Source organism: Polyodon spathula, chromosome 1 (genome assembly GCF_017654505.1).
Source record: "Polyodon spathula isolate WHYD16114869_AA chromosome 1, ASM1765450v1, whole genome shotgun sequence".
Classification (NCBI taxonomy): Eukaryota; Metazoa; Chordata; class Actinopteri; order Acipenseriformes; family Polyodontidae; genus Polyodon; species Polyodon spathula.
This window is the reverse complement of record NC_054534.1, coordinates 22,350,398-22,369,407: the sequence shown is the minus strand read 5'-3', so window position 1 is coordinate 22,369,407 and position 19,010 is coordinate 22,350,398. Positions and strand designations below refer to the sequence as shown.

General features: G+C 37.2%; 1 protein-coding gene across 1 annotated transcript in view; it reads right to left on the bottom strand.

Moving 5' to 3' along the window:
- LOC121315636 (A disintegrin and metalloproteinase with thrombospondin motifs 19-like) overlaps positions 1–19,010 on the bottom strand; it is a 96,997-nt gene that overhangs the window by 7,297 nt on the left and 70,690 nt on the right. The window contains exons 14-21 of the mRNA XM_041249902.1: positions 16,574–16,701; positions 12,057–12,177; positions 10,518–10,598; positions 6,538–6,695; positions 5,496–5,649; positions 3,420–3,555; positions 2,347–2,551; positions 1,491–1,643 (exon numbers count right to left, since the gene is read on the bottom strand). Of these exons, the coding sequence (XP_041105836.1) occupies positions 1,491–1,643; positions 2,347–2,551; positions 3,420–3,555; positions 5,496–5,649; positions 6,538–6,695; positions 10,518–10,598; positions 12,057–12,177; positions 16,574–16,701 (1,136 nt within the window). The remainder of the gene's footprint in view (positions 1–1,490; positions 1,644–2,346; positions 2,552–3,419; positions 3,556–5,495; positions 5,650–6,537; positions 6,696–10,517; positions 10,599–12,056; positions 12,178–16,573; positions 16,702–19,010) is intronic.

Genomic DNA, 19,010 nt, shown 5'->3' with positions numbered 1-19,010 from the left:
GTTTCCAATGGAATTATAGGGAAGGTCATTCACCAGTTGCCACATGTTATAGGCCACCTGGTCTACCACATGTTACTTTATTTTTATTTACATTTAACCCAATTTTTTATATATTTATAACAAAGTGTTAATTATAACTCTGCAGTATCCCTCCACTGGCTACTTCCAAATTCTAATGAGAAATGGGATTTTTTTTTAAAACACAACAGCGATAGTCAGTTACAAATGATATAACGGCAAACAATGTTTTTTCAGCTATTGTTTTAACCACTACACCATGATTGTGATAATGTGACTGATTGTCAAAGCTTGTCACCCAAAAAATGTAAATTACTATGAAATGGAAACAATGCAGGCCTGTGCTTAAGAGGCTTAAAGAACACATACTGTTGTATATTTACACAATTTACCACCTTTTTTTTGTTTTGCATATAATTTGCAAAAGTGGTTAGTCTTTGGCCACTGGTGAAATTTTCCAAAAATAAAAAATGAATAAAATATTCATATAAAATATTACCAATTTGATTTTACTAGATATGCAATGTCTGGACACATTATTAGAACCTACCCTACCCAGTTTGCCTTGCTTGGACCACCTCTCTCACACTGTCTCTGTTGCTTGGAGTACTGCTACACACTGTAAGACTGGTCACCTAGCTTACACTTGCTCATAACACTGTTGTCTAGACAAACGTAACATGCTGAAAAGGTCTTAGTTAAATCTGAACATTTAAGAATTCTGAATCCAGTAGCTCTTCTAGACAGGATCAGCATGTCATTGGATACACATGTGCCCCTAGATTCCATGTGGCTGTCGGTCAAGACCTTCCACAATGGGGGGGGCTGTGAAGGAAAAAGCCTTGTGTCAATAGAGGCTGTTAATGATGCGGAAAGCACATCATCTGCAGTTTGGTATCATCCGAACACACAGACTCCCCTACTGGCAATCCATCAGAACAAGCTAGTACCCATTATTATGATATTGTATGTTCTTCCTTACAAATGAGTTACAGATACATTTAATATATTAGCAAGACAGTCCATATGTAAAGCAATATGTATGTTCATGTAAGCATTATGACAGAAACCTGCCTCAAACTGCACTGTTTACATAATAAATAAATAAATAAATAAATAAATCATAGACTAAGTATAGTTTTAAGAATAAGGTGTTGAGACTAATTTACTGTTGAAGTGTGTCTGCATTTAGCATCCAAAAGTAATTAAGCCTTGATACAAAGCTGTTATGAAAAGGGCTCTTTCTTACTGTACCTGGATTTTTTTTACACTGGTTTACATCCAAGCTACAATGATCTGCGTGGAATATGAACTCTTTGAAATATTCACAAATACGTGCTTTGTGAGAGCTATTTCCTATAGCAGCTGGTTTTAATAAACACTGGAAGACTGACACAGAATCCAGCAACTAAGAAAGCAGGGGTGACAGCCTACAATAAATAAAGGAGGTAGATTTAGTGATACTGTACCACCTTGGACCAGTCTCCTGTTCTCCAGACGTAGCACTTGGAATAATCCTCGCAGTCTTCCACCTCCCTGGGGCGTGTGGACAAGTCGCATTTCTTGCGAGGATTGGTGCATTTCACAGTCCTGTGGCGGGCCCCTTTGCCACACTTTACAGAGCACTAAAACACAAACCCCACAGGCGGATATGATTTGCAATGAAGCAAAGCGGCTATATATATTTAAGCAGTTTGTCTGGAGACGTCACCCCGCGTTCCTTTCATGTCTTCTGACATGTCGGAGAAAAACTGAGACTGTGACAACAGTTGGGAGGGCCAATCGCAGGGAAGCAATACTACTTCTCACTGGTGTCAGCAGACCCTCCTCACAGCTGTTTTGATTTTAAACTTTCGAGTCTGCTTACTTTCACAGGTGAATTATTGGACTTTACATACCTAAATCAAGCAGGGATTAAATCATGGGTCATAAAGTTCTCTTTGGAAAGTTTGAACCTAAAGGCTGTCTACATTTAACCAACATTGCAGAAAGAGACTGGGTGAAGCAGTGTTCCTCTCCAGATCTGATTCCTGCTCGCTGAGGTGCGACTCTTCAGCATGTGTGGTCTTAAGAGTTTATCAACGTCAGGCCATCCCCATGCACGTGGTAAAAAAAATAAAAATGATCGCACAAGAACACAATTTCTTTTTTCGTGTACAACATGTGTAAAAGAAATATAAAGCTGTTTTTCCTCTACTGCAGATGGTAATTTACAACCTATGATATATCGCCACATGTTATATAAATGGTTATATCTCAGAAACCACAGGAATTTATCCAGAGCATGTAACCTACAGTATATAATATACAGTGAACAGCAAAAAATACCTCGGACCAGACTCCAGCCTCCCACACTGTCATACAGTCCTGCCCCTCACAGCGCTGGGCCGCAGCAGGCTTGTGTCCCACACAGTCCCGCTCTTTAGCCCTGATGAGAGTCCCATTCCGTAGCTGCTGAGTGCAGGACACCTGACGAGCCTGAGATCCCTTTCCACAAGTCCTTGAGCAAGGAGTCCAATCTGTCATCATCCACCTGAAATAAGCGCATGCGTTACCATGAAGAAAACATCCAGTGCTCGTATATTGATACTTTCTCTACATGACATCACACAGGTGCGGCATAACATACGGCAATAAATTTGTGTTCTGAGCATAATCAAAAAAAATATATATATTATATATATGTTTTTCTATATATTGAGGGTTATGTATTTCTGTGCAGCTGTAGATAGCTTTCAGTGGCAAAGGCATGACAAACATTTCAATACTCTTCATACTCAAATAAATTAAAGTCAGAAACGTTACCTACATATGACAGATGTGAGCAGATTATATTTAGATATATGAAGTGACTTTTTAAACAAGCTTCAAGAAAACGTGTGGTAACAAAAGTAAGGGAAGACAGACAACTTCCAGATGCAAGGAGAGAGGTTAACAGGCAGACAAGCAGATGCAATGGTTAGAGTTCATAATAACTGAGCAATACTTTGAGGAAATTACTGTTTTAAACGTTCATAAAACATGTACAAGTAATGTAATATTTAAGCAATACAGAAGGTATTACCAAGGATTATGAACAGTATGAAGCCAAGGGTGAGTCAAATCCTTCTATAAAACATGAAACCTTTGATTCTATATGTCAATGGAGACATTGTAAAGGGTTTACCACATTATTTTTGGGAAGACACTGAAATAGACATTGTATGTGTGTGTTAAACCCCCAACGAAAAAGACACAAGTGTTTGACTTTCTAGGGCCAGGTCAAGCTGTTTCTCTGGTTCACTTGAATAAACTGAACACTAGGATCTTTGTGTTAGACAAAAACAAACCCTCCATGCATCCACAGGGTAATTCTTTGCATGTTCATTATGAGAAAATCTCATTAAACACTCATTTCAAACCTTGTCTGGCAGGGCTGGTCATTGCATTTGCGCACTTGTGGCTCGGGTTTAGTCAGGTAGCGGCACTTCTTGTTGTCCACCACACTGGTAGTCTTATTCATGATCTTGGTGCAAGTAACTTTTGTTTTCCTTTCTCCTGAAAAGAGAGAAACACAACAGAGAGGTTTCGCTTTGTACTGAATTCCCACCTACAGAAGGCTGATGGTTGTTTTGTATGGCAACTACACCTTGGGGGAGATTTTCAAAGGTGACTAAATTTTAGTCAGAAGTCTAAAGTTACACTTTTTCTTAGACAGCTACATTATCGTCATGATTTTCAACAATGATTTTGGTAAACTGTTGTTTACAGATGGCTAAGTCTGCTATTTATGGTAGCGACGGCTAACTTATCTCATAGTTTCTAATTGGATTTAGAAATCTAAATGTAAAAGTGATTGTCAAAGATTTAGTCTTTAGTTAGCCCTCCATCTATTCAAATTATTTAGTCGTATTCTAATGTTAATGTGCTTTTATGGGACAATTAACCATGGTACTACTGCAACAAGTCCTTCAATTCCCGCTAATGTTAATTCTTCACACAGACTTCAAATCTCTTGTGTAATGAGGTGGAAACGTCCGATAACTGTCCTCTGTAATTCTAAATGAGTAAGTCGGGGGAGGTAGACCCGTTCACTATATGCCCTAATTCATTCGTCTTCTTGCTCCTCTTCAGCTCATACAGAAACCAGTTCTAGTAACAGATCTGCCATTGAGCCTTTAAACTAGCACTCAACTTCCCCCTTTTACAGAAGTGCTTTACACTGCGCTGCAGCAGGTATAACTTTCTACTTCTAAACTACTGTTTCTAGACATCTGCATAGTCTGACAATCACACGTACAAATGTTAAGGAGGTAAAACAAAAGAAAAAAGAATAGACGCCATTCAATGGCAGCAGATGTCAAAGGCATCAGGTGGGAATATTAGATGCTAGACCAAATATCTAAAAAGCCGAGTTACACCGGTCTAAAGTGCTTAGTCACCTTTGAAAATGAACCCCCTTGTGTCTAATTTTTCCAAGATTCCAAGTCGTTTGAACTACAATAACTACCAAGAGTGCTACTCCTCAATGATGCAGCTTCCTAAAAAGAACCCTTTAGTCCATAATGCTATTAATCCTTCTCCCTTGGAGTTTGATAGTCATTACATTATTTTACACCCTTATAAGCTTGATCCAACACTGATATGTTACATTGGCAAATATGGAACGATGAATGTCAACAGCACTGTAGGATTACTATGATGTTATTATTTGTTATCTTACAATTTTACAATAAAAAATTAAAAAATCACACTATTTCTATTTGGCATACGTAACGGCTGAATGGTAATCCAGCCACAACACAGCTATTGTAAAATAATAAACATGTACAGTTCTGTGTTGCACTTACCACATTTCAAAGTGTAAGCATACTGAAGTGCAGAACTGTTCAAGAACTGTGTGAAACTAACTGGAGTTTACGACACCTCTCGGGCAACAGCAGGCTTAGAGGGATTAGGTTGTCACGGAAAGGCAACAATGCCTAAAAAACATTGTTCAGATGCCTGGTGGAAGGGAGGCTGGGTATGTGTTTATAACAATGAATCTGTATCGACAGCCACCTGCCAGAAACCAGATAGGTTTTATATACTGTACCAGCCAGAAACCAGAGAGTTTTTATATTTTCGATGCAAGTGAATGAGAAAATGAAAACTACTGAAGGCAGTTGGCAAGGGAGGGCAAGACAGAATGGCACACAGGAGTTGTTTCAAACCCACCCCAGAAACAGGACTCTCACACACATTTCCAGGTCTTGTTCATTCCAACAACCATGCCTAACTTGAGTATCAATGGTCCATTTTGTATGTTAGGGACATAATATAACGTCTCAAATGTATCCAATCCAACCTGCGTGATATATAGCAGCAAGGCGGTCATAATCGAATGTTGTGTGCATTGCACGTTGTCAGCGGGGGAAAGTTAAGTAAAGCAATTGCATTTCTGCAGTTCTTTTGTTGTGCTTGTGTGCATTTGAGAAATTAAAGGTACCCCCTCCTACCTCCACCACACACAGCATGGCAGTCCTCCCACCCAGAGTGCGTCCACATGAAGAGAGGCTCAACGGTCTTGGCACTCCGGTTCTCTGGGGGAGGGTCTACAGGAATGGTGTACTCATAATGTATTCCATAATTTTGGTCATTAAACAGCAGCACCTGGAAGAGAGGAACAGGGTTAAGATGATAACTGCAGGGTGTGTGCAAGAGGAGGAACAGTAATTGGTTGGTTTGGCTGGTTTCCAAAAATAATTGCCAGGTAACATCAGTCTGCTAATTTCCTGCATCATCTTGCCTGAACACAGCTTTAAAGTAGGGTGGGAAGGAGGTGCACAGAGGTGAAGTTATATGCCCCTGAGTCTTGCAGTAAATCTTCAATGCCTAAGCCGACGTGTATAATTGAAACAAGGTTTCTCTATTGTCTTCTGTTCTTTCCACTGACAGGGCCAATCCTCTTTCCATGATTTGTCTAGTGTTCCAGAATTAAACAAAAAGGAATAACTCACTGTTTCACATTAGAGGTTTACAAGTAGGTTTTAAGTACACATGCTCACTTATATTATCTGAGTGACAGGAATATAATGAGCACTTTAGATAAGTACGTAAGGAGACGTTTGTATCTAAAGCACCATTATAAACCATATAAGCATTTTTCTAAATAGACAAGATAACTATCATTGTGGGATGTGCATGACAAATTTCATTATGTAGATTCAGCTTATAAACAGTATGGAATGTGGATCTCTATTTATAGCAACACAATATATAGTTAAAAACATGTCATTTATTAAATGATTAATTGTATTTTTATATTTCTGTATTTTTATGGCTGATGTATGAAGTGGAATTGGTTTTGGATTTCTTCTTCTGTCTCCATACAAATCACCTTCTTTCATGTTGCTGGGTGTCCTAATGTGCTGCAATGATTCAATTAGTTTCCTTAACCCTCTTTGTATGTGGTGTGGATAATGGCACATCCTACTAAAGTAGCTCTTTATTAGGAGTCTTAATTTACAGGTATGTAATCAGAATTCAAGGCTTTCATACCAAAAGATGGAGCGGAGAAGTAGTGGGTCCTTTGGCAGAGATTTTCTCCCATAATCCTCTTCTGACATAGTGGACTGTTGTCCCAGCAATGTTAAATGAACCTGGATGTTCAATCTTCCAGTCACTGTTGATGGAGTGTTTACTGGCATCCCGTAGAGCTGCAAAAAATAAAAAAATAAAATACACACTCCAGGTAACATAATCAGTCTATTCAGTTTTACATGTACGCTCAAAATGTTCGCTCTAGTGAGGATTTTTGCCCACATTGTCAAACTGGTAACACTGCAATAACGATCCATGATGTGGTACGGAACAGAAAAGCCAGAGCACTTATATTTTTTAAAATGTTTTATCACTCTTCCTGCAGTGATTTAGAGGACAGATCTCAAACCCCAGTGCACTATAGCAGACATTTAGAAAAGAGCTTTGAAAAGTTTGTTGTCAGGATGTTAACAATAAAAAGAAAGCTCTATTTTTCAGAACCTGGTACTTCCTCTTTAAAATGGCAACAAAACAAAAAAAATCTGAAGCAGAAAATACCAAATAATTGTCTGTCTTCCATCCATTAAAAAAAGTATTTTATATTTTTTAACTTGCAAAAAACACTTCCATGAAACTGATTTTAGTGGCAAAAAATATTTAAGATATCATCTGAATATCGCTTTCAAACGCCACCATGGTAAGAGAAGTACCTCCCTCTACTGAAGAACAGAGCTGGCTGCCAGTTTGATTGATGTGAGCCATTCTGTATGATTCGTCTAGCTACATGAAAGGGAGCCTCTTGGCAGATGTTATTAGTTTCTCTGATAGCTGTCAGCTGACACAAGGTAGTGCTCCTTTCTTACAATGAAAACCACATGAGATACAGATCTTGGCACGCATGCCATTAGATAAGAGCACTGTTTTTCCTCCTGAAGCAACATCTCAGGAGACAGAGGAGATTAGATGTGCGATTCAAGACATGTATCTCAGAAACTCTTTCACCTAATTACCTCAAAAAAGCCTCACCATGTGAAAAAATATTAGCCGAGACAAAAATATAATTATAGCACGGAATGTGTACACATGAAGATGTAAGAATACATCTCATCCATTCAGTGCCATCTATGAAACATAACCCAGATCAGTATTTAACTGACTCCTATTATCACCTATTACACTAACCCAAGGACATTATAGTCATTTAAATGAAGGTGCTTTTGTGTCAGGGGGTTGTGGGTTCAGACCTTGGAGAAACCTCTTTTAGCTTAAAATAAATCTGGAGTAGAGGAATTGGTGACCAGACCATTTCTGAAGATTTTCTTGGTTGGTTTAAGAGACTCTTCTGCCTTCATACAGACTACATGGTAACTTTAGTTTAATGGCCCCATCATGTTGGTCTATGTCAGTGATAACTCTGTGATCCATTTAACAGTGGCTTCCAATATGGAATGTTTATCTCGTTATTGCACAGATATAGGTTTTTTTTTTTTTTTTTTTTTTTTTTTTTACCAAATAAGTTGCCTTTATTTAAAATAAATAAAGTATAGTGAACGTTGTGCTTTTCAGAAAACAGACTGAAAACCACAAATATTTTTATTTGTATTTTAATAAAGTAGATTCATTAATAAAAAGCATATGCATTGCAAAATGTGTAGGTGCAAAGTACAAAATGAAATCAGTATGGGAAAAACATTACTCGCACACTTACGAAACGTTGACCAATTTTGTTTGGGATCAATAAAAATATTTGTGGCGCACAAGTAAGTGTGCAAGTGCTTCATCCTTTTGAATAAAATATGTCCTTGGCAGAGTTTACAAATTCCATTTTCTCCTGCTTGGTAAATAAATTCCATACAATGCTTTGCTTGGATGCAAATGTTATGATCACAAGACAGAATATAACGGAAGTGCATTGCAGCCATACATACAAAAAAATATATATATACAGTACCAGTCAAAAGTTTGAGTACACCTGCTAGAAACCTGTTTTTTCATGATTATCTATGCTTTTAAATTTATAAACTTGTCTATAAACATTTAATATTTCATTATACGATATGTGTACTTATACAAGCTGATAATCATAAGTGAATTGCATTCAAAAATTACATTTTTAAATGAAAATGTTAATCTGGTCAATGTCAATGAAATGGCCTCCCAAAGCAAAGCAAGGGAATTTCAGTCTGAAACCCAAAGCAAGGGGATTTCAGTCTGAAGCCCAAGTCAGTTAAAAGTCTGAAATGTGTGTAACACGGTGTTAGAACACTGGCCTAAGTATAAAAGTCTCTTTTTTAGATGTTCTCTGAGTTAACTAGTATGTTACCTAATTAACCTTTTGTCACCAATTATTGTTAACAGGTGAGGGTCCATAATTACTATAAATATAGTGGGCATAGGCACAAGTTTGTCATTCCTGAATGTAAGGGAGCAGAAAATGGCAAAATACGCTCAGTTAAGCAAAGAAAAAAGTCTGTAATTACTTTAAGAAATGAAGGTCAATCTGTAAGACAAATGGCAAGAACTTTGCAAGTGTCTGTAACTGCTGTGGCCAAGACCATCAAATGATTTGAAGAAACTGGCACTCATGAGGACCGAACAAGGTCAGGCAGGCCAAGGGTGATCTCAGAATCAGAGAACAAGTTCATTTGAGTCACAAGTCTGCGAAACCAGCAATTAACTGTCCCTGTAATAGAAGCTCAGCTAAATGCTTCTAGAAATACAGATGTTTTAACATCAACTGTTCAGAGGAGATTGCGTGAAGTTGGCCTAACTGGAAGAATTGCTACAAAGAAACCATTGTTAAGAGTGCAGAATAAGAGGAAGAGACTTGCTTGGGCCAAAAAACACAGAAACTGGACGCTTGAGGAGTGGAAGTCTGTCTTATGGACCGATGAGTCAAAATTTGAAATATTTGTGTCCAACCACCAAGTATTTGTAAGATGCAGAGAGGGTGAGCGCATGAGTTCTGCATGTGTGGTTCCCACTGTCAAGCATGGAGGAGGCAGTGTCATGGTCTGGGGTTGCTTTGCTGGTGACAGAGTTGGTGATCTTTACCAAGTCCATGGCAAGCTCAACCAGCATGGCTACGAAACACACCTCAAAGTTGTGCAAGAACTATCTGGCGAAGAAGGAAAGTGAAGGACAACTCAATCTAATGACTTGGACTGCCCAGTCTCCAGTCCTCAATCCCACAGAACTTGTATGCGACAAACTGGACAGAAGAGTTAAAGCAAGGAACCCTACATCTCTGGGAATTGCTGCAGTAGAGCTGAGAAGACTTGTCAGGTGATTTCCTGCTGAAACTTGTTAACTGAATGCCTCGTGTTTGTGAGGCTGTTATTAAGGCAAAGGGTGGCTATTTTGAGGAATCCAAGATTTGGAGACAATTTTCAATTTTCTTGAACATTGCTTTGATACTCCTTATGTTTTGTTTTGTACATTGTAACATGTGTTTTCATTTTCAAGTATTTACAGAAACGTATACAACGTAAAACATTGTCAATTATGAAAAAAAACTAGTTTCCAGCAATTGTACTAAAACTTTTGACTGGCACTGTGTATATATATATATATATATATATGACCCAGCATTGCAGTACCATGTGTTAAGAATTAATCACGTGATTAAAAATACACGTAATTATGTTATAATTCCCTATCATGAAAATGATATATCATATATATATATATATATATATATATATATATATATATATATATATATATATATATATATATATATATATATATATATTTGTTATTCTTTTTTTTTTTTTTTGTAGCATTCTCGGTTCCCAACAGGCAGGCGCATCACACAGGGCGAGGCAATCCACACACAGGTGGAGGGTGGGAGCGAACCCGGGACCTCTCGCACTGAAGCATAGCGATCACCACTTTATTTATTTTTTTTTTCACAACAATTCACTTAGGTCAGCTATCAAATAACAGAAAAAGCCAACAAGTATTTCAGAATGACTCTTCAGTAATATTTTCTTTACCTAAGTAGCTGTGTGCAGGTTTTTCTTCCACCACTCTGATTCTTCTGGCTCCTGCTGGTATCACCACCGCTTCAACATAACCTGTGGAAAGCAACAACCAAGGTTAAAAATAGCAAGGAGTCCCCTAACTCATAAAGGAACAGCACGACCATGCAGGAATACAGGCTGAGCCACACTTTCATGGGTTCCCTGGTTTGAATGCTGATCCTGGGCTCTGCACTGGCCTATGTGGATGAGTATAGTTCTCATCATGCCTCAATGACCGACACGTCAGCCCCATGAGCTAACCAGTCCAAGATTTAGCACTGTAGCTTGGTAACAACCGTTGCTTGGATGAAAAGAGGTGATTAACTTGACCGCAGGAATGGAGGTTGACAGTTGTCAGCAGCAGGTAACAAAACAGTACCAATGGTTCCGTTACATTCACAAAATGATACTTTGAACTCATTACTTGTTGTGCTGGAGAATTTAGTTGCTCAATATGACACTGGCTGCAAACAAGACTTAAGCCCCTTTCACACTGGCACTCTTACCCATGTCTGGTCCAGGGTTCTGGCTACCTGGGTTACAATGTAGTGTGAAACCACGTACTGGGGTTGTACCTGGGTTAACCCGGGTCCCAGTGACCCACCTCAAGATGTTGCTTGACACGCTTTGACCTGGGTTGAGCGGGACAAAATGTATGATGGTCGTTCATAAGCCTACAAAATAACAAACAGCCATGCCTGTGCTAAGGTTTCACTTTCACAAGGAACATTTCTGTTTCACCATATTTTTGTTAATTGAGACACACCATGAGCCAGATTGCAGCAGGGATGAAGAAACATTTGCTCTAATCAACATTTGGGCCTATGGCTCAATCCAGAGAAGCTTGGATGGAAGCATCTGTAACAAGCTGCTTCCGGGGCATTGTTACGCTCATTGTGTACTGCGTTTGTCATCCATGTCAACCCTGCTTTATCAAAAGCACTGTGAAATCGTGTACCTAGCCTGCATGACACCGGGTCCTGAACCAGGTAGGTTCCGACCGGTGTAGAGCACGACAGTGTGAAAGGGGCTTTAGTTACAGCACAGGGTAGTTAATGCGGCTGGAATGCTACAGCTACAATGCAGGTACTCTGCAGTTTGTGTAAAATCTGCATTTAGTTATCCTATTCCAATACATTTTCAGGACACCCTAGATTTGAGATGCTCATCGTGTGGTGCTCTGGTGTGCTGACAAATTAGAAAGTGCCTTTCAGGGCTAAGAAAGGTTCAAGCTTTCTTGACACTAGGTGATTACTTAGCAACATGATCCCCAGCTCTGACTGACACTGGGCAGGGGATGCAATAATACCACAGACAGGAGACATTGGAAAGAGACCATGAAACACATTAAAGATGACTTTTTTTTTGTTTTTGCTTGGTGCACGATATAGTAGACTTAATTTAATAAGTAATGAGAGACCTTCTGGGATTATGAATTTATACAATGTCCTGGCACGCACACCACATTAGATTCAACAGCGTTCCCACTGAAGATGCAGATAACATATTTACCTGCCCCCCTGGTGTGGTTGAAATCTCCTTTAATGACTTTGCATGATTTGCCGTTTCCATTGCACAATCCACAATTATCTTCTCTGGCTGATGATCCCAGTATACCGTCGCAGCTGATTTTCTGTACAACAAAAAGGGAAACGGTGTCATATCAATCTCTGCAGGAGGGTTACTCTGTTAAAAATGGAATGCTAATATGCCTGGAACCTGCCTGCACTGGGGTTACTCATGTAACGGGAATATTTCTGTATGATCGTCTTTTTAATGTGTCAGCAATACAAACTGAGTAAAAAAAAAAAAAAAAAGGATTGGGGTTTGTTTCTATAATTCAAAATACACAGGGCCATATTTATAAAGTGCTACCTCCAGTATTTAATATATAAATACCAGTTAAGAAAACATAGCTGGAAAAACAGTATGCAAAAGCACCTGCTTGTGCTTGAAAGCCAAATAAATCCTTACTGCACAACCTGAGCCAACAATCTGAATGTGCTGAAATTTGCTAAATAAGAAAGTGCCACTTCATGCTTATCAACTAAATAATACTTCTATGGATTTCTCTGATATACTGTAACTTTGGTGTCAAGCATTAACACCTGTGCAATTTATTTTAATTTTTATTATTTAAAATAATTTCCTATGTACAAAACCTTTCTAGACTGTTGTTAAATAAAAAAAAATAATTAAAAAATTAAAAAAAAAAAAAATTAAAAAAAAAATGGTCAAACGCCGAAGCTATTTTAGTACTAAATACTGTAGTACAAAATATCAACTAGTCAGAAGAATGTCTGTCTGACATGTATTTTAGACACAGGATCCGCATACTGGTTCACACAATGTACAGCGGTGCTCAGGGATAAATAAAAATAAAGGAGCTTTTTTTTTTTTTTTTTTTTTTTTATATTCTAGCCCTACAATTAACAAATGGCCTTCAGGACTTGCTTGGGTTTATTTTTATTTTAGTAAGTTACTGAGAAAACAGACATGGAAAAAGTGACCAGTGAACTGTGAAACACAACCATCAAACAATTTGACCCCAGTTCAATGGAATGGCAGCAGGGGAGGCATTCTATTACAATATTTAATTGTGACCTTTAAAGTTTGCCGCTCAGAGTCAGAACAAGTGCAAAAAAAAAAACTAAATTTATATCAATATGTATTATATTAAATGCTATATCTGCTACTTTGCTCAAATTGTGAAATAATGGTGTCTCTCAGCATAGAGAACTGGATTTGCTTCATACAACATCGAATAAAACCTGCTGAATAATTTTACATTAACATATTGAATTACATACCGCTTTGTAGTTTTCCACATACTTAAGGAAAAACTAAAAAAAAATTGAAAAATGTGACATTTTGAAATCTAACATGAAATACAATACTACTAGTATGGCTTCCAGTAGATTTCTGTGATAACATTTTGTAGGTTTTTTTTATTATTATTATTATTATTATTATTATTATTATTATTATTATTATACATAAAATAGTTAGGTGTTTTTTTTTTTTTTTTTTTTTTAAATTCTGTCTGAATTCTAAAATTCTAGCTGATGCTTTATATATTACAGCTGACCTTGCATATTGGAGTCCTTCCGGCAATGATGTGCCTTCCTTGGGATGCTGCATATGTGTAGCACATTGTAGAAATACTGTGTGGGTGATGAAACAAGCCTGTTTGCTGCAAGGAAACGATCTTGGGCAGATATCTAGTTCATGACCTTTTTTTCCCACTTTAATCAGAAACTAAAGGAAATCATCTTTTCATTCTTAACTGAAAGTCATACTTTTCTGGTATACTAGACACTGGGAATTTCTCCAGTGTTGAAACGGGTTAGCAGGGACTTTCAGACTGAAATAAAACACATATTCCAATTTCAGGAATGTCTATACAACATGTGGGATAGCCAGGGGTTAGAAAGATGATTACTAGTTTTACAGACTAGACTATTTGTGTTAGCTCTGCTTAGTTTTTATATATATATATATATATATATATATATATATATATATATATATATATATATATATATATGTGTGTGTGTGTGTGTGTGTGTGTGTGTGTGTGTGTGTGTGTGTGCTCTCTCTGTATTATATAAAATCAGATCAGGGTTTCATTTGTAAACAAAAAGGTATTGGATATCATCATGAGGAAGAGGGGTAGCATTTTTGTTTCCAGACTTAAAGAAATTACCTTGATTTACAGTACCTTCCACCTATGCTTCAAGTTCTCATCTGCTTGTGGGTTTCGGGCCTTACAGTTGGTGTCGGTAGCTACATGCCAACCTTTGCCAAGCTATGCTTTAACATAATCTTCAGGTTTGAGCCATACCAGTTCAAAAATAGTAGCATTTTTACTCAAAGATGTCGCATCCTTAAACATATTGTTACATGACACTATTGCCATTAATAGATGGAACAGGAAAGCGTTTTGTATTGTACATGTTATGCATGTAGAGTTTTTTGGTTTTTATTTATTTTTTTGTCATATCCTTCAAAACTTGCAAACTATATAATTCTTGCCAGTTAGACTGTCAAAGGTACCTGGTCTGCAATCTCGTGCAATCCGGCACAAATGAACCACTATTTATGATGTAAATGTGTATTATATACAATATTTTGTAAACAGCAACACAGTTTGGAAACAGCATTCCAGTGTTCCTTCCTTTTCAAACTGTATTTTACCATATTGCAAGTGTGATTATTGTCCTGCCAGAACAAAACTTTACTGGATTTAAACAAAAAAAATCTAAAAAATAAAAAAGTGCCAGAAAGTTAATTTGTTCTGCAACAGTCCTTAATAATAGTTGGTTGTTGGTCAGGTTTGGATAGGGAGTAGATGTGAGCCAGTTGGAAGACAGCAGATTACAGCTGCCCTGTGATGCCAAACTGAGCTTTCAATGGAAATTATAATGATGGAAACACACTATCCAAACATTGATTTACTATACAAGAGGTTTTCTTAACTTGACCTGCAGGTCCATGCTTACGGATGAATGCAACATACTAAAAAAAAAAAAAAAGAACACAGACGTATTACACAGGAGTGTTTGGTTTCACTTTCAGTTCGTACTGCATCAGTGAACAAATATGCAAATATACAGTGACTCCCAAAAGTAAAGTTCATTAAACTATTACAGTCCATTTGAAAATAGTTATGTATAAACTACAATAAAAATAAGTCTTAAAAATGACTGTGGTCAGATTATTATGGCAGGAATCTGACAAGGCTCATTGAAAATATGGTTACTGGATCTTTGACATTTTATAACAATTGAAGATACTGAAAAAATATTGTAGTTTCAAAGCATTATTAATGTGATGACAGTGATGAAATTCAAATGCAGGTTTTTTTTTTTTATTACTTTCAACTTTCATGACCCACCTATATAAGCCTTTTAAGTGTTATAAGCTGGTTCTTGGAAGACTACAATTTTTAAAGAAAGAATATGCCTGACACATGATAAAATGTGCACTTGTAAATCCCTTCCATGAAAGCGCTTGATGTATTTTACACTAATGCATAACCACTGACAATGTGTGTTACTAAACTTTATTGCGACGGGATGGGGGGTGACAAATACACAAATCTATATCAGTTTACTGTAAGTTTAAATTTTTTAATAACTATTAAACCAGTCCACAGTCATATCAAGGCATATACTGGACCAATGGTACAAAATGTTGATGCCTGCTGATAACTCAAATTTCTGAATGATTTATCATTTTTGCTTCCTTCTATGGGTATCTAACATTTTCACACCTGTTCCCAGGAACGGTTTTTCTACTGCTTAAAAGAATTATTAATTTCCTCAAAAAGATATGCTTAACTGGTAGCTTAAACAAGAAGGGAGTTTAGCTAACACAACAAATTACACTTATGTGTGCTCGCAAATTATCAGGCTCATGAATATACAATATTAATAGTTAGCGGGTTTGTTTTTGGGGAAAAAGTTTGTTATTAAAATCTGTAACTGTGAAATCTGTAAATTCTCCACCATTATGAACTCACACACAGGCATTTTTGTCCAGAAGGTATAGGTGTCACAATCTGTTATAGAAACAAACAAACAAATATCCAAACAAGAACACAGAAGGAAACAGTGTGTGCTCACCCTTATAAAAGTTTACCACAGTATTTTTCAATGGTATTTTGGCAGTTTTCCCATGCTTTTCCTATGATTAAACTTTACATTTACCATAGTTTACTTTGGTTTTGTAAGTTTTTAATTGGGTTTACCATACCTCTCTGGTGTTTACAGTACATTGCTTACCATGTATTCAGTAGGCTTTATTACAGGTTACTATGCTTTAACGATCGTAAACTTTTATAAGGACATAGTAACATTATACACTTCACAGATTGTCTCAGCCAAATCATGAGAATGGGGGAGGAGTAGTATTTTCACTATGGGTAGTTGGGTATCAGTAATAAACTTGTGCATAAAAAGGTGTAGGCAGTTGTTTGGGCAAGTTATGCATTTTTTAAAATTAGTAATAAGGTGATTGTACTATACCTGACACGTGCCATTTGCACAGATATCTGATTCCTGAGGTCCACACAGAGTCCCATCAAGTACTTTGTCAGCCAGCAGTATTGGCTGGTCGTTCCCCAATGTGGAGCAGAATAAAGTGCAGGGTTTCTCTACCAGGAAAAAAAAAAAAACATTACACATTAGCGCTGGAAAGATTTCTCGTGGTTGATCAAGCATTTCAACGGGGCTCCATCCATCCATTATCATTAACTGCTTAATCCTTTACAGGGTCATGGTGAGCCAGATCCTGGCCCGGCAGACACAGGGCACAAGGCAGGACTACACCCTGGATGGGATGCCAGTCCATCACAGAACACCATACACACACAGCAATTTAGAATGACTAATCAACCTGAACATATGTCTTTGGACTGTGGGAGGAAACCAGAGTAACTGGAGAAAACCCACACAGACACAAGGAGAACATGCAAACTCCACACAGTCAGACCCCTAGGCCAAAAACGAACCCAGAGGCAGCAGTGCTAACCACTACGCGACCATGCCGCCAGAGGCTTTTCATTATCAGGTTCTTTAATCAATGTTTTTAAATCAGTGATTACTCCCTATGCTGGCTTGCTTGATTTGAAATGATTTAAGCTGCACTTCACCGAACATCCTATTTTCAGTGGTGACCTGCTGGCAGTAAGATCAAAAAGTAATTCATTTCAGACTAAACAAATCATACAATAAAAAAACATATATTACAGCACTCATTAAGAACAGACGAGCAGGAACCATTCCCAATTTACCACAATAACTTATAAAGTTAGATTGTAACTTACTATTAGAAAGGCTTTTAGTTCAGCCAAGCGCCTGATCTGCCTTAAGAAAACTAAACCACACATCTGAAAAGAAGTTGACCTTTCAAAGGCCCTAAATCGTTGGTCTCATCTCTTTTTTAAGCTTGTGTGCTGTCCTTGTCTGTAAGAGCTCAGCTGATTTTGCATTTGACCAAAAGGTTTTAAATGTGATATCTGGGTGATAGTGTACATAACATTTTAAGAGTCACAACCTTTTGTCTTGACCTGGACCTCCACGACAGGAGCAGTCAATTCTTACAAAAGTTTTGTCAATTAGTCAGTTATCCTTTGTGTTATTATTAAACATTTTGCAAACTGCCCACTTCAAATTAAAATGTAAAAAATCTTAACTTTGTGCTTTTTCTACTCTTTGGCCATTTAATAGATACTTTTTTCCTATGTGTTGTTACTGTTCAGAGTGGTGTGTAAAGCAAATATTAACTTAGAGTGGCTGACTCCTTTGAATAGATACTCAGCAGTTAACTACACAATACACTAATACAAAATTAGCTGAATTCTGAAATATAGGTAAAACATGATCTCAAATCATATATGCCTGTTTTGTTTTACAATGCTTTAATTAATAATTAAAAGCTCATATAGCTTTACATGTCATATCCATACAATTAAGTAAAACATTAAAACTTTTTTTTTTAAATGAAATCTGAAAAACTGTTTGCAACATATTTCAGTATAGCACACAATTTACAAATTGTTTGAGACTGTTAGGGTTTGAAGCATTAATGTGAGCTGGCTTGCCCTCTCTTTCTGAGTCTGCATGCAAGCTTGGCCAGCTGTGGCACATTGTGTAGTGGGTTTAAGTTAAGGTTTTAACTCTCGGCAAAAGCTGGCAATACATTCATATGACCAGGAAGTCAGATTTATCTATGAGACATTATATTTTAAGGAGTAGTGGGATGAGAGTCCATTAACTATGACACACTCTCTCTGTATCGCTGAACTGAGAACTGTGATACAGTAACTGGGGCTTATTATCCCACCTTTTTAAACCACCAAAAGTGTATCACATTTCAATGCTTTAATCCTGGCTGTGTTATTATGGCGAGGGAACATTTTGAAGTTGTTTTTTAAAACATTTTCCAATCATAAATAATAAAAGGATATCCCAAATGTGCTCCTGTTTTTGTTATGATCAGTTTTTGTTTTTAACTCAACAACATACTGGACTGGATAACCTCTCTTTGGAATCTGTAAGGCCCATTACTCATTTATCTTAAAGCACAAATGTTGTGTTCCTTTAAAAAAAAAAGGTCTGCTTTCAACTGCATTAGACCACAAAGGACTAGCCATTTCTAAATGGTCCTTATTGTGAGACTGGATCAATTGAGCCTTCTGATTATAATTTAAAAAATGAGGCTTCTAAATAAAAACAATCTTTGGAAATTGAGATTTATTTCTAGCTTTTCTAATGTGGGTTTCCTTACTGATTGACAGAGGGAAATAACACATGTAACATTTGAAGTTAGGTAACTAGTTTTAAAGCTGGATGAGACTGACACTGTGTTTACATTCTTTTAAAAGAAAGAGCAAAAATGTGAAGTAAATCTACTTCGTTATCAAGATCATTTCAATGGAAAAAGCTGATGTCTGTCAAAGTC